The 12,981-nt window shown below is 37.3% G+C and overlaps 1 protein-coding gene across 3 annotated transcripts in view; it reads right to left on the reverse strand.

Moving 5' to 3' along the window:
• uba1 (ubiquitin-like modifier activating enzyme 1) overlaps window positions 1–12,981 on the reverse strand; it is a 332,406-nt gene that overhangs the window by 40,380 nt on the left and 279,045 nt on the right. For all 3 annotated transcript variants that reach the window (XM_039774152.1, XM_039774151.1, XM_039774150.1), the window contains exons 21-24: window positions 12,274–12,362; window positions 6,661–6,753; window positions 5,985–6,176; window positions 5,037–5,138 (exon numbers count right to left, since the gene is read on the reverse strand). In XM_039774152.1, coding sequence (XP_039630086.1) covers window positions 5,037–5,138; window positions 5,985–6,176; window positions 6,661–6,753; window positions 12,274–12,362 — 476 coding nt within the window. The remainder of the gene's footprint in view (window positions 1–5,036; window positions 5,139–5,984; window positions 6,177–6,660; window positions 6,754–12,273; window positions 12,363–12,981) is intronic.

A 12,981-nucleotide genomic window follows, 5' to 3' on the forward strand; every position in this document is an offset into this window, starting at 1 on the left:
CTGATCAATGTAATCGGTGTACCAGGAAATCATGCATTGACAGAAGTTCTCATTTGCTTGTATTGCAAAGTTTGATTAAATGTGTGATTTTTTAACGCGTTATGGAGCACATGCATCGAAGCTTCTCAGCTGTGCTTGTGCTAAGAAAAAGAAACATTTTAAAAAGAACGTAACACGATTGTCAATGTAACCTTTTGTAAGTAGTGCCTGGAGGATTCAGTGTGGAGAAACTGTAGAGACAGCGTGTGTATTAACTTGTGGATTTTTCTGTGAGTATTTGGTGGCAGCGTCACAAAGTCGCCTCGTAACACTGCGTTATAGTGATGAGTCGTTCTTGAACGATTCGTTCATTTTGAACGAATCTTTAATGTGACTCGGGAAGAACGAGTCGCCTCGTGGAGTGATTCGTTCAGTCGTGCATGCGCATTTGCACAACTTCCTATAGTTTTCTGTATTGGAATTGATTCACCTGTCTCGAGTCTTCGGGTTTTTCGAATCGTTCGTTCATCACGTGACAACCCCATAAGCTTAACCAACTCAGTCTGAGCTGGAAACAGAATTGAACGAATTGACTCGAAAAAAGATTTGTTCATTTTGCTGAACAAGACTCAAAGGTCTGAGTCGGTAAAATGATCTGAACTTCCCATCACTACTGCGTTAGCTGCGGAGCTCAGCTGAGAGCGAAATGAGGTGAATGGAAGGGGAGATGATGACGTGACTCCCCCACCCGCCTTAACTGTCAATCCCCCACAAACACAGTCTCTCGGAAATTGCATAAGCACAGCCCTTCACCTGCAATTTTAACTTAGTTACAAAGTGATCAAAACTCTCGCTTATATCCTGTGTCCTCTCATTAAACTTGTATCCCGCATTACCCGTGGGCATGACAAACGCCAGCGGCAGCCTGTCTATGAACTTAATTTAAACTTTACACCGTGCTTTGTTTCCGAAGTAGCAGCACTCATGAATATGGTTGTCGCTCGCTTCTTATTGTTTCACTGCCTTCTCAATTATATAATGCATGTTTTCTTCAGCGCTTTTTGGAGCTCTTCCTGGTTTTCTACGCACTGCGTTGACAGCCAGTTCACGTGATTACGTGGGAGGCGTGATGATGTCACACGAAATTACATACATACATACTAGGGGTGTGCGATATTGGGGAAAAAAAAATCTCGATATTTTCTGGGACTTTGACGATAACGATAATTCAAAGATAATGTAATGTATTATTTCAAATTATATTGAATTATATTTTTGTCCTCTATAACTTTACTTATCAGGTCTTTTTGTATTTTTAAACATCATAATAAATAAGATCAATTTAACCTAAACTGCATTTTATAGAGGAACCCCAAATTACGCACCAATTGCAATTATGAAGCCTATGCCCAAAACAAGGTAGCCTCTTCCAGTTATTAATCCGTAGTGCACTGACAACGTTAGCCCCGCTGTCTGTTGTTATGCAAACCACGCGGTCTTCTCACAGTGACCATGATGCCAGCGCATCTTTCAGACCTTTCGCAATGATGTCGCCAGTGTGATCTTGTGGGAAGTAGGATGTTTGCAAACAAAAGCTTTGCAGTTGCCAGTTTTCGTCAATGAAATGCACCGTCATGGAAAGGTATGGCTCGGATGTTCGGCTTGACCATAAATCCGTCGTCGTGGCAAAATGTGAAACCATTTGCAGTTTATGCGTCAGAGTTTGGCGACACGAATCATACAACTTAGGCAGAGCTGTTTGACTGAAATATTTTCAGCCAGGCAGTGTGTTCCTTGGGTCTAAAGTATTCAATAGCTGTTTAAAACCATCTCTCTCAACCACTTTAATTGGCACCATATCTTTTGCGATGTAATTGCTGACGGTGTCATGCCATCTGTTGCTTTTCTTGTCGTAAGGCACTTTTTTCCAGAATAAGTCCGCTAAAGTTTGCAGAGTGTGTTTTTGTGCTTGTACCTTGGTTACTTTAGACTGGACAGTTGGCTCCTTAAGCTTTTCGTATTCTGTGCGGTGGTTAGTTTGCAAATGGTGAAACATATTAGTTGTCGAGCTGTCTTTAACGGCAACCGATTTACCACGTGCTTTGTAGATTGCCGTCTTTTGAGCAACATCAGTCTTTTCAAAACCAAACCACTGTTGCATTAGTGAATGAACTTTTTTTTTTTTTTTGCAAAGCGAGTTACATACTTGATAATTTAATTCCGCACATCGTTAAAACTGCAATTAAGATATAATCGTAAACGATATATATCATATACGCCTAATACACACATATATATATATACATATATATATATATATATATATATATATATATATATATACAGTATAGATACACACACACACACACACACACACACACATCCATCCATCCATCTTCCAACCCGCTGAATACGAACACAGGGTCACAGGGGGTCTGCTGGAGCCAATCCTGGGTAGGGTGCCAACCCACCGCAGGACACACACAAACAAACCCACACACCTAGCACACACTAGGGCCAATTTAGAATCGCCAATCCACCTAATCGGCATGTCTTTGAACTGTGGGAGGAAACCGGAGCGCCCGGAGGAAATCCACGCAGACGCGGGGAGAACATGCAAACTCCACGAAGGGAGGACCCGGGAAACGAACCCGGGTCTCCTAAATGCGAGGTAGCAGCGCTACCACTGCGCCACCGTGCCGCCCACACATATACATACAGTACATAAAAACTATAGTGCCAATATTCTTAACACGATTCTCTAAAGTACTTTTTTTATACCAGCAGTGATGGTGAAAGCACCCAAAGTAGCACAACTTCTATAAAAAAAAAGTCGGTCAGATATTTTAAACATACTGGACAACAAGGCAAACTTACAAGGTCAATCAAACATGTCTATGGAGACAAGATATAGCACTGAATTCAGCGTGGCCGTATTAACAAATAGATAGAACTATGGTCTCTTTTTTGAATCCATTCAAAAATGTGATGATTGACTAAGAATTAGATATTACTGAAAGAACTTATCAACAAACTTCAGCACCAACTCTCATCCCCATGATCTAAAAAGTAGCAACATTTCTTGGCCCAATCCTTCTGTTTCTGTATCATTTATTTAAGAGGATCGCAAAGGCGTAGGAACAAGATGAGATTTGTAGTAACTGAGATTTAATGCAATTGCACTAAATCATAGAGTGCAATGAAGTTCACTGGTCAGCAGTTAGCAAGCCCTCTTTCATCTCAAAGGTTGCAGGCAGATAAGGAGATACCTGTACGCTCACAGTGCTGTCCTTGGTTAGAAATGTGTTTTTATTGATAAGAAAAGAGTACGGAGTAAAGAGGAATTATTAATATAGATCATACTTAATTGGCTGCCTAGTTACAAAGCTTTAACAACACATGTTCCTTACACTGCTCTTTCTTGTCATTTTTGTGAAAAAGATATGCAAAGTTGTACTCAGAAATTAATATTTAAGTCCCATTGGAAGATCTGCATTAAATACTGATGAAGCAGAATCATTGCAAAAAAAGTGAAAAGAACAACTGGGCCAAAACGGGAAATCTTCCATGTACAAGATCATGTTAAACTAGCTTATCAACCATACATGACTTTTTTCCTTAATGAAAGCAATATGTTTCTGTAGGCAGCAGTGGGACAAATGAGGCCAAGTGTATATATACAAGAGTGGGCAGGCGCAGGATGGTGTACTGTGCCAGCACAGACCTCTACTGCAATGCCAAAATATGCACACACTGGCCATGTGCGCGTGTTAAAGTTGTCTGTGAAGGGCTCCCTGTTTAAATGTGGCTGCCAGTCGTGAACTGGGCCCTTTGTCGCACAGCATTATGATTTTTTATAAGGGAAACAAAATTACAAAAGAAAACCCTTGGATATTGATTTGATAGGAACGGCCTACTCAGAATCACTGTCCGAATCGTAATTACGTGATAGTGTAGGAGCATTTCTGCTTCTGTGTGTTCACAGTCCGTCTCGTTTTCACAACGCTATCGTTTCCTCTCACGATCTTTTCTCAACCTTTCTCCAATCTCGCAGGTTGCTTTGTGGCAATCCAAAGAGTAAGGCAATATACACGGAGCAACGGTTATAAAAGGGGGACACATGGGTATCCAGGGTCTTTAAAGCATAAATAGGGATCACTTCACTGACAAGTGAGCAAGCCATGGTACAACTGTGAGACGCGCAGCACTCGCCGGCTACAACGTAACAATAATAATTTCCGGAACGTGCTGTTACGTTGTCATTCATTTTACTCATTGTCTTTCTTTCATTCATATGTTATGTAGGCACGTACCTTTTATCTTCAGCAATCTCATTCTCTAACCAGGCCTCAGGAGCTAACCAGCTTAACACTGTCCACCACCCCTTTTGTTATTCCGGCACAATGTTGACATCTGTGAGTAACAACAACGTACTAAACTGGAAGGTGGTCTACGCATGCGTGGAATTCGTAGACAAACAAAAATCAAGATCTAAATGAAGATCTCTTTAGTTAATTTAAAGCACAACAATTTGTTTAGTTTGAATGTCTGTGTTTTGAGGTGTGACTGGAGTACTACAGTCTTCAGTAGTATAAGCCTGGAGGAGATTCTTAATGCAATGCCTATGTTTTAGCTGTCTCTCTACTGCTTCTTCTAAATCATTCGCGGACAAACAAAGATCAAGATCCAAATGAAGATTATATATAGAGATACTGCACTGTAAAGTCTTGCATTGTGTGTTCCCTAACGGACGGCACGGTTTCAGTTAGTACAAAAGATTAGTGGTATTACCAGTCTTTCTGGGAACATGATTTCAATGCTTTTTTGCATGTATACATTATTCTGTTCTTGTCGGACCTTAAATACCCAAAACATCTCCACACTACCGAATACTAATTAACCAAATAAACATCTTGGCTTTTACAAGACACTTCAGAAACAAACTCTCAATAAATATGATTTTAGCATCAAATTCAGATATCTGTATTACTCGCTTTATTAACGCTGTACATCTTTATTCCCCCCACTTAGAAATATGGAAATAGAGTAGGTAATACCTTGAAATAATCCAAGAACTGTTTAAGAGTCATTTCTTCTCCATTGGGCTGGATTCCTTTGACCTCGAAGCGATCCCAAAGTGTCCAGACAGTTTCATAGTACTATAAACAGAATGGCAAATGTATACTAATAAGTTGCAAATCAAATTTCTGGTGCAAAAAAAACTTTCATAGTCTGAAGATCCTTTAAAGACACAAATGAAAGCTTGTAAATTACAAATGTTAGGATACATGCATTCATTTAAAAAAAAAAAACATAACAAAACATAACACCAATGTAAAACCTGTTTAAAACTGTTTACTGAATGGTGTGAGTCAATTCTAAAATTAAAAATGCTCTTTACTGCCATCGTGCACACATCTGCTACAAATAAAAAAAAAAAGTTATATAGTTGCCAGACAAGTACAAAATGCATACATGTCTTTAGGAGGCTTTAAAAACAAATTCCCAGAGGAAAATAGCACATGTTTAAGGGGAAAAACAATTAATGAAAAGAGTGACAGGGCAGAAATTACAATTAACAAAAAGCTCTCAAGAGTAATGAAGCAATAGCACTTGAATAATGTGTGAACTTTTCAGAATTGGTGACAAGGGGCATCCTTGTCTAGTACCATGTTCTAGTTTGAAGTAGTCTGAATTAATGTTATCAATACAAACTGAAGCTGTGAAATTGTGTTTTACGTATATACAAGTCTAAAAAAAAAACTGGTATTTTAAAACGTAATTCTATAGTGTTCAAATTTATAAAATATCAAGACTAAACATGCTCACTGAAATTGCTAAAAATACCAAATAGGCAAGAAACAAATAAATCCTATGGTATTTTGTTTCTAAACATATTAAAAAGTGTAATACAACAATACAGAAAAAATAAAATACAACAGAGTTTAAGCACATTTTTAATAATGAAAACATGATTAAACAACTGACCATATTTAAAACTTTACCTTGTGTTTTGGTGCAGCAATGGGCTCAGAAAAGGCAAAAAAAGGTAAAGCTAGGTTCATGAAGCCATTTTTGTAAGACTCTAGCTTCTGATGGCCTTGTACTATTTTGAAGAGCTCCAGGCACACAAGGCCAACCACTGCAGCTGTTGTTGTGGCAATGGCTGGGATGATTTTTCCAGCAATCAGTTTGCTCTTAGGCATAAACAGACAACACAAATTAGGACATCCTTAAAGCAGTTTAATATCCAAACAAAGCCACATAATCAACGTAGAAAAAAGTTGATGTCTTCTCCTATCACTAAAATTACACAAACATATGTAATATTTAAGGCTTCAATGTGTATGGACATTAAAGTGTCTTTCAGCAACCATATTCACCTAAATTAAAATCTTTTTGAACATGGCACAGTTATAATTTAGGATCTCCATTTACTACTGCAATAAGAAGCAATGTCTCAATTTAAATCAGAGCTGTGTCATCTAATAAACTAAATTAATAAAATAAACTATATAAATCTGTATTGTTCAGAATTGTTGTACTTCCAAGAAATCAAAAATAAATTTTAAGAAATAAAAATTGCTTCCAAAATAAAATAGGATGACATCATTGTTAGTAATTCTTGAAAATAAATGCCTACTCTGAAAACAGCATAACAGTATTTTATGCAAACAATACCTTATGCTTATCCACAGGACTTATGTCATAATTTTCAGCACGGAGGTTAGATGCAGCTACTATAAAGTCCATGTGAAAGTTTGTGTCATCATCCTTAGGTTTCAGTGGGTGGTGGGGCAGAGTGACAAGAAAACAAAAACAGTGTATTACATTTAGTACTGAAACTAAGATGAAGCTAATAAGCACTCAAGACTTTCTCACAAACCCAATTTAGTCTTGAAATTTATTAAAACCTTTTAATCCCACCCATAGTGGACTAGATTTTATTTGAACTTGTAACAGCATCATCTTCCCATATACACACAGATCAGAGGGGAGAGAGAAAGAAGACATCACATGCACAACCCAGGATCATATCCAGGGAGATGCAGTGCAACATGAAATTTATCTAAATCCATTAAAAATACAACTGAAAACCAGATACTAGAGAGAGTTGAAAAAAAATCTAATTGTTGGCCATTCACATTACCAAAATGTAGGATGTTAGAAGAGAACAGCTAAACAAAGCAAAACTGATGCGTCATTTTTGGTGGTTTCAGCATCATGAAATTAACTTGTGTACCATCAGAAAATTGGAATCTTTTGGAAATCAGAGACTTTTTGGTAGACATTTCAAACAAAACCACCATCTTAAAAGTACTTCAAAGTTAACAAAAGAACAGTTCAACAAAAATCAGTTTTTAACTACCCAAGTTAACAGTAACCATTGTTAAGCTTAAATGCATTTCAAATAAATATTGTATTTCCCTGCAAGCTACACAGTTTCAAATTGGGACCTTGAACACCACCAAAAAGCTGTTTTAACACACTTGCTTGCTTTGGAATATTTTGAAAAGTTATAATTAAGGATAAACACCCACAAAAATCAACCTGTGTAATCATTTAATCAATAATCTTACAGAAAATATGAAATGGACTCCGCATCCAATAAATTAAAACAGGAAAGATAACCAGAAATTACAAGCAAGCCTTAAAAAATGAAAAAAACAATTTAGTGAAGAATGTTAATGAGTGATTGTAAAAATGATGGAACCGAGATTTAAAAAGTTGACATTTACTTTTAAATCGTTGCATATTTAAGCACACCGTAGTCATGCAACAGAAATACAGATTACATATGGAAATGTACATTTTTTTAAAATTGAAATTATTAAAAGCAAGTAACGTTCCATACAAGGTTATTATAGTTAACGAAAACTAAAATCAAAACTGAAACTACTGTTAAAAAAACATTTTCGTAAACTGAAATAAAATAATTAACAAAACTGAAATGAAAAACTAAAACTAAACGAAACTATTAAAGTAGCTGGAAAGACTAACTGAAATAAAAATAATTTACTAAAATATTTTTAGTTTTCATTTTTGAATGAATATTCTTACCGATAGTCTTTAAACCTTTTCACTCTTTTAACTCTAAAACAGAGTCATCCACCACGAGCCGCCCGCACATATTCATCCAGTGAACGGCGGCTGTTCACACAGCATTTGCGGTGACAGAGAGAGCTGAGTGCGGGTGCGTAAAGCGTGAGAAATAGAAAGCGGTTTGTGTGCCGCCTTTCTTTGTGCTTGTTGTATATCAAGATGTAATTCAAATGGCTGAAATTAGAATGTGCCGGTCAACAAAATGTTTACCATTTGGATAGAAAAATCACGAGTGATCAGGTGTCTGCTTTTGGTTGACAGCAATTCACCTGCTACTTCAGCAGGAGAAATCGTTTTTACTTTCTCATATACGGAGTATAGAGAAGGTATAGTAAACATGAAAAAATTCGACCTTGATATTTTGATGAATCTTAACGTTATAGACTAACCAGTGTCCAATAATACTGTTTTTTGGAATTGTGTGTGCGTGTGTCTGTATGTAGCCTATACGATAACTCAAAAGCGCAACTAGATAGATGGATGAAGTTTGGCATGTGGTTGTTACACCATAATTGCAGATCTCAATTAACTTTTGGGCCAAATCCATCACCCGGAAGTGGTACTTTACCTGAACACATACTCGATGTTTTTTATTTATGCTGCAGAGTCTGATTTATTCAACTTTACTTTTATAATAATTGATCAATATATTATTAATTTGATTTGTTGTTGATGGTTCCTTAATGTACATAATATAAAAATATAGTCATTGTCTTGCGGTTTACTCTTCAAATATCCATCCCCATATCTGAGTATACAAGAAAGTTGAGGGGAGACCACTCCCGGTTTTTGAAAATAAAATGCCACTAATCGAGATACTGACTTGGTCATCATACAAGATCAGCATATTGTTACTGACCAATCACTTTTGCTTTAAAAACATCATTTAACAATGAAGCGATGCAAACAAAGGTAGAGCCTGACAAGTGATGAAAAACTACTAATGGGTTTTTGTATTTATTCCATATTTATTAAATTTATCATTTTAATATATATTCACAACTCAAAATACCTGATATTGTGAAAGTAATTCATTAGCAGAATTATATTTTAAAATACTTGTCTCCCTTTTTTCAATGTTTTTTTTCTCTCTCTCTCAAAATAGATAGTTGAAATATCATATTCTTTTTGTTTTTAACATCAGCCATATCATACATATTGCATACCAGGGATTTTTCCTGCCTTGCATCCAAACCTGCTGCAGTAGGTTCTAGGTTTCCTGCAATCCTAGTCTGGATAAACAGGTTAAGATAATGTATATGTTGTTCTTGATATCAGATATCTGTTGTTTTGTGCCTGTCCATACTCTTATTACCTGCTCTTGCCATGCTCGTTATGGGTTTACTGTTCTTATGGTGGGCTATTTAAGACTCACCACCCCTAACCTTGACACTGCAAGCTTGTTGTTCTTTGTTTCCCTCAATATAACTAAGTGGGATCTGCACACTGATTCAAGTCTAAGAGCCCTGTTCTTCCTAAGCCCCTGTGATTTTCAAGAAAATTTTTTTTTAATTATAAAATTGTGTAAAATCGTTCATATTCAGTGTCAAGTTTTGATTATGCTTGTTTTTATCAGACAAAAACGGATAGTAAACCAGGCAGTATAGTAAGCCTCCACTAACATTAAACTCATATCCAAATCTGTTAAGTGTACAGTTCTGTCTGACTGTGACACAAAACTAGGCACTCTATGCCATAATTACTAAAACTGAAACTAATATATATAAAAATAAAATAGAAATGTCTGTGTGAAATAAAAACTAAAAATACATGATGAAGGAAAACTAAAACTAAACTGAATTTCCAAGTAAGGTCAGAAAAAATATAGAAATAAAAACTAATATAAAAAGGCAAAACTATAATAACCTTGGTTCCATACAAACAAGTCAAATTTACCAAAGCCAAATACAATTCAACACCCACCCAAGAGAAGTAGAGGAAGGCCAACAGACAGAGTAAAACTTTAGGAGTAGAAAAGAGGGAGAACCCTTTTCCCCAAAATATAAGCTTATTCTAAAATGTTATTGATTAGATCCTTTCAGGTTTTAAAAAGATCAACTAATTGAGAATTTCAAATAATATACAATTTTTGTTACCCACTGACTTAAAAGTTTCAGCTGAGCAAGATAAGTCTATGTGCTAGTAGTGTAGCACAGCGCATCACTTTTTCCACATTTTGTTATGTTACAGCCTTATTCCAAAATGGATTAAATTCATTTTTTTCCTCAGAATTTTACACCAAATACCCCATAATGACAACGTCAAAAATGATTTTTGCAAATTTATTAAAAATAAAATAACTGAGAATGCACATGTACGTAAGTATTCACAGCCTTTGCCATGAAGCTCAAAATTGAGCTCAGGTGCATCCTGTTTCCCCTGATCATCCTTGAGATGTTTTTGAAGCTTAACTGGAGTCCACCTGTGGTAAATTCAGTTGATTGGACATGATTTGGAAAGGCACAAACTTGTCTATATAAGGTCCCACCACAGTTGACAGTTCATGTCAGAGCACAAACCAAGCATGAAATCAAAGGAATTGTCTGTAGACCTCCGAGACAGGATTGTCTCGAGGCACAAATCTGGGGAAGGTTACAGAAAAATTTCTACTGCTTTGAAGGTCCCAATGAGCACAGTGGCCTCCATCATCCGTAAGTGGAAGAAGTTCGAAACCACCAGGACTCTTCCTAGAGCTGGCCAGCCATCTAAACTGAGCGATCGGGGGAGAAGGACCTTAGTCAGGGAGGTGACCAAGAACCCGATGGTCACTCTGTCAGAGCTCCAGAGGTCCTCTGTGGAGAGAGGAGAACCTTCCAGAAGGACATCCATCTCTGCAGCAATCCACCAATCAGGCCTGTATGGTGGACTGGCCAGACGGAAGCCACTCCTTAGTAAAAGGCATATGGCAGCCCGCCTGGAGTCTGCCAAAAGGCACCTGAAGGATTCTCAGACCATGAGAAACAAAATTCTCTGGTCTGATGAGACAAAGATTGAACTCTTTGGTGTGAATGCCAGGCGCCACGCTTGGAGGAAACCAGGCACCGCTCATCACCAGGCCAATACCATCCCTACAGTGAAGCATGGTGGTGGCAGCATCATGCTGTGGGGATGTTTTCAGCAGTAGGGACTGGGAGACCAGTCAGGATAAAGGGAAAGATGACTGCAGCAATGTACAGAGACATCCTGGATAAAAACCTGCTCCAGAGCGCTCTTGACCTCAGACTGGGACAACGGTTCATCTTTCAGCAAGACAACGACCCTAAGCACACAGCCAAGATATCAAAGGAGTGGCTTCAGGACAACTCTGTGAATGTCCTTGAGTGGCCCAGCCAGAGCCCAGACTTGAATCCGATTGAACATCTCTGGAGAGATCTTAAAATGGCTGTGCACCGACGCTTCCCATCCAACTTAATGGAGCTTGAGGTGCTGCAAAAAGGAATGGGCGAAAATGGCCAAGGATAGGTGTGCCAAGCTTGTGGCATCATATTCAAAAAGACTTGAGGCTGTAATTGCTGCCGAAGGTGCATCTACAAAGTATTGAGCAAAGGCTGTGAATACTTATATACAAGTGATTTCTCAGTTTTTTTATTTTTAATAAATTTGCAAAAACCTCAAGTAAAATTTTTCACGTTGTCATTATGGGGTGTTGTGTGTAGAAATCTGAGGAAAAAATTAATTTAATCCATTTTGGAATAAGGCTGTAACATAACAAAATGTGGAAAAGGTGATGTGCTATGAATACTTTCCGGATGTACTGTAAAGGCAATTACAGTTTGTTTGTCCTTTTCCACATTAGGCCCCTCTGGAGGCATACCAAACATAGCTGTTAGTGGATTAGGAGTGATTGTTGACACCAAGACCGTCAGAAAGGCATTTAAAAATTTTAGACCACAATGATGTTAATTTGGTACATAATCAAAATGAAGTGCTTCCTACATTGGTTCCATATTCTGAGTAAATGAAATACAATTGGGTTGTTAGCATATTGATGAAAACTTGTATTCACTAGGGCACGTCTTAAATCTATCAAGTATTTTGTTCCTGTGGCTGCAAAATTAATCAGTACTAAAAAAAAAAAAAAAAAAAAAAAACACAAAACAAAAAAAAAAACCCCACATCCAGTTAGATTTAATATTTAACACTTGAAAGATCAAGTAATACTTAATAGTTATAACAGTACTATAGCCCTACCTTCTCAAAGTCAATCGATGTCATCCTAAGATTGGTTAAGGCATCGGGCTTGGGTAAAATAGATTTTAGCTCTTCCAACCTAGAATCATCTGAAAAATAAAGTCCAGTTTCAGAAGAGATGAACACTAGAAAACTCTTAAAGGGACAATTAACCATCCAAACCAAGTTACAATTAAAGACATCTTAAAATGAAACAGTGGAACTTGTCATGCCAACATTATACTGAAACATAAAAGATTTATCACCATTTTCATATATACAATTGTTATGATGAAACTCAAAAAAATCCACACACACAATTGCATGCAATACATTTTCATGCCACTTTATTTGGTCTCCCAACCTATACGGGCGCAAATCCTAATAAAACATTTGGCAAAGTGCGAATAGTGCTTTTTTATGAAAACTTATTCATAAGAATGTTTTTACAATTTTGAATTTGGAAGAAAACTTCACAGCTTCCCTTATTATCTTCAATGCTGTGCAGCATCCATGAACATGAACCGCCAAGGGCCTCATGTATAAATGGTGCGTACACACAGAAATGTTGCATAACAACGTTTCCACGTTCAAATTGCGACGTATAAAACCTACACTTGGCGTAAAGCCATGCACATTTCCATGGTACCTCATACCCTCTCATACGCAAGTTCCCTGCTCGGTTTTGCAGACTGGTGGCAATCAGCGTCAAAGCAGTGCTACTGTTCC

This window comes from Polypterus senegalus, chromosome 13 (genome assembly GCF_016835505.1).
Source record: "Polypterus senegalus isolate Bchr_013 chromosome 13, ASM1683550v1, whole genome shotgun sequence".
Lineage (NCBI taxonomy): Eukaryota > Metazoa > Chordata > Cladistia > Polypteriformes > Polypteridae > Polypterus > Polypterus senegalus.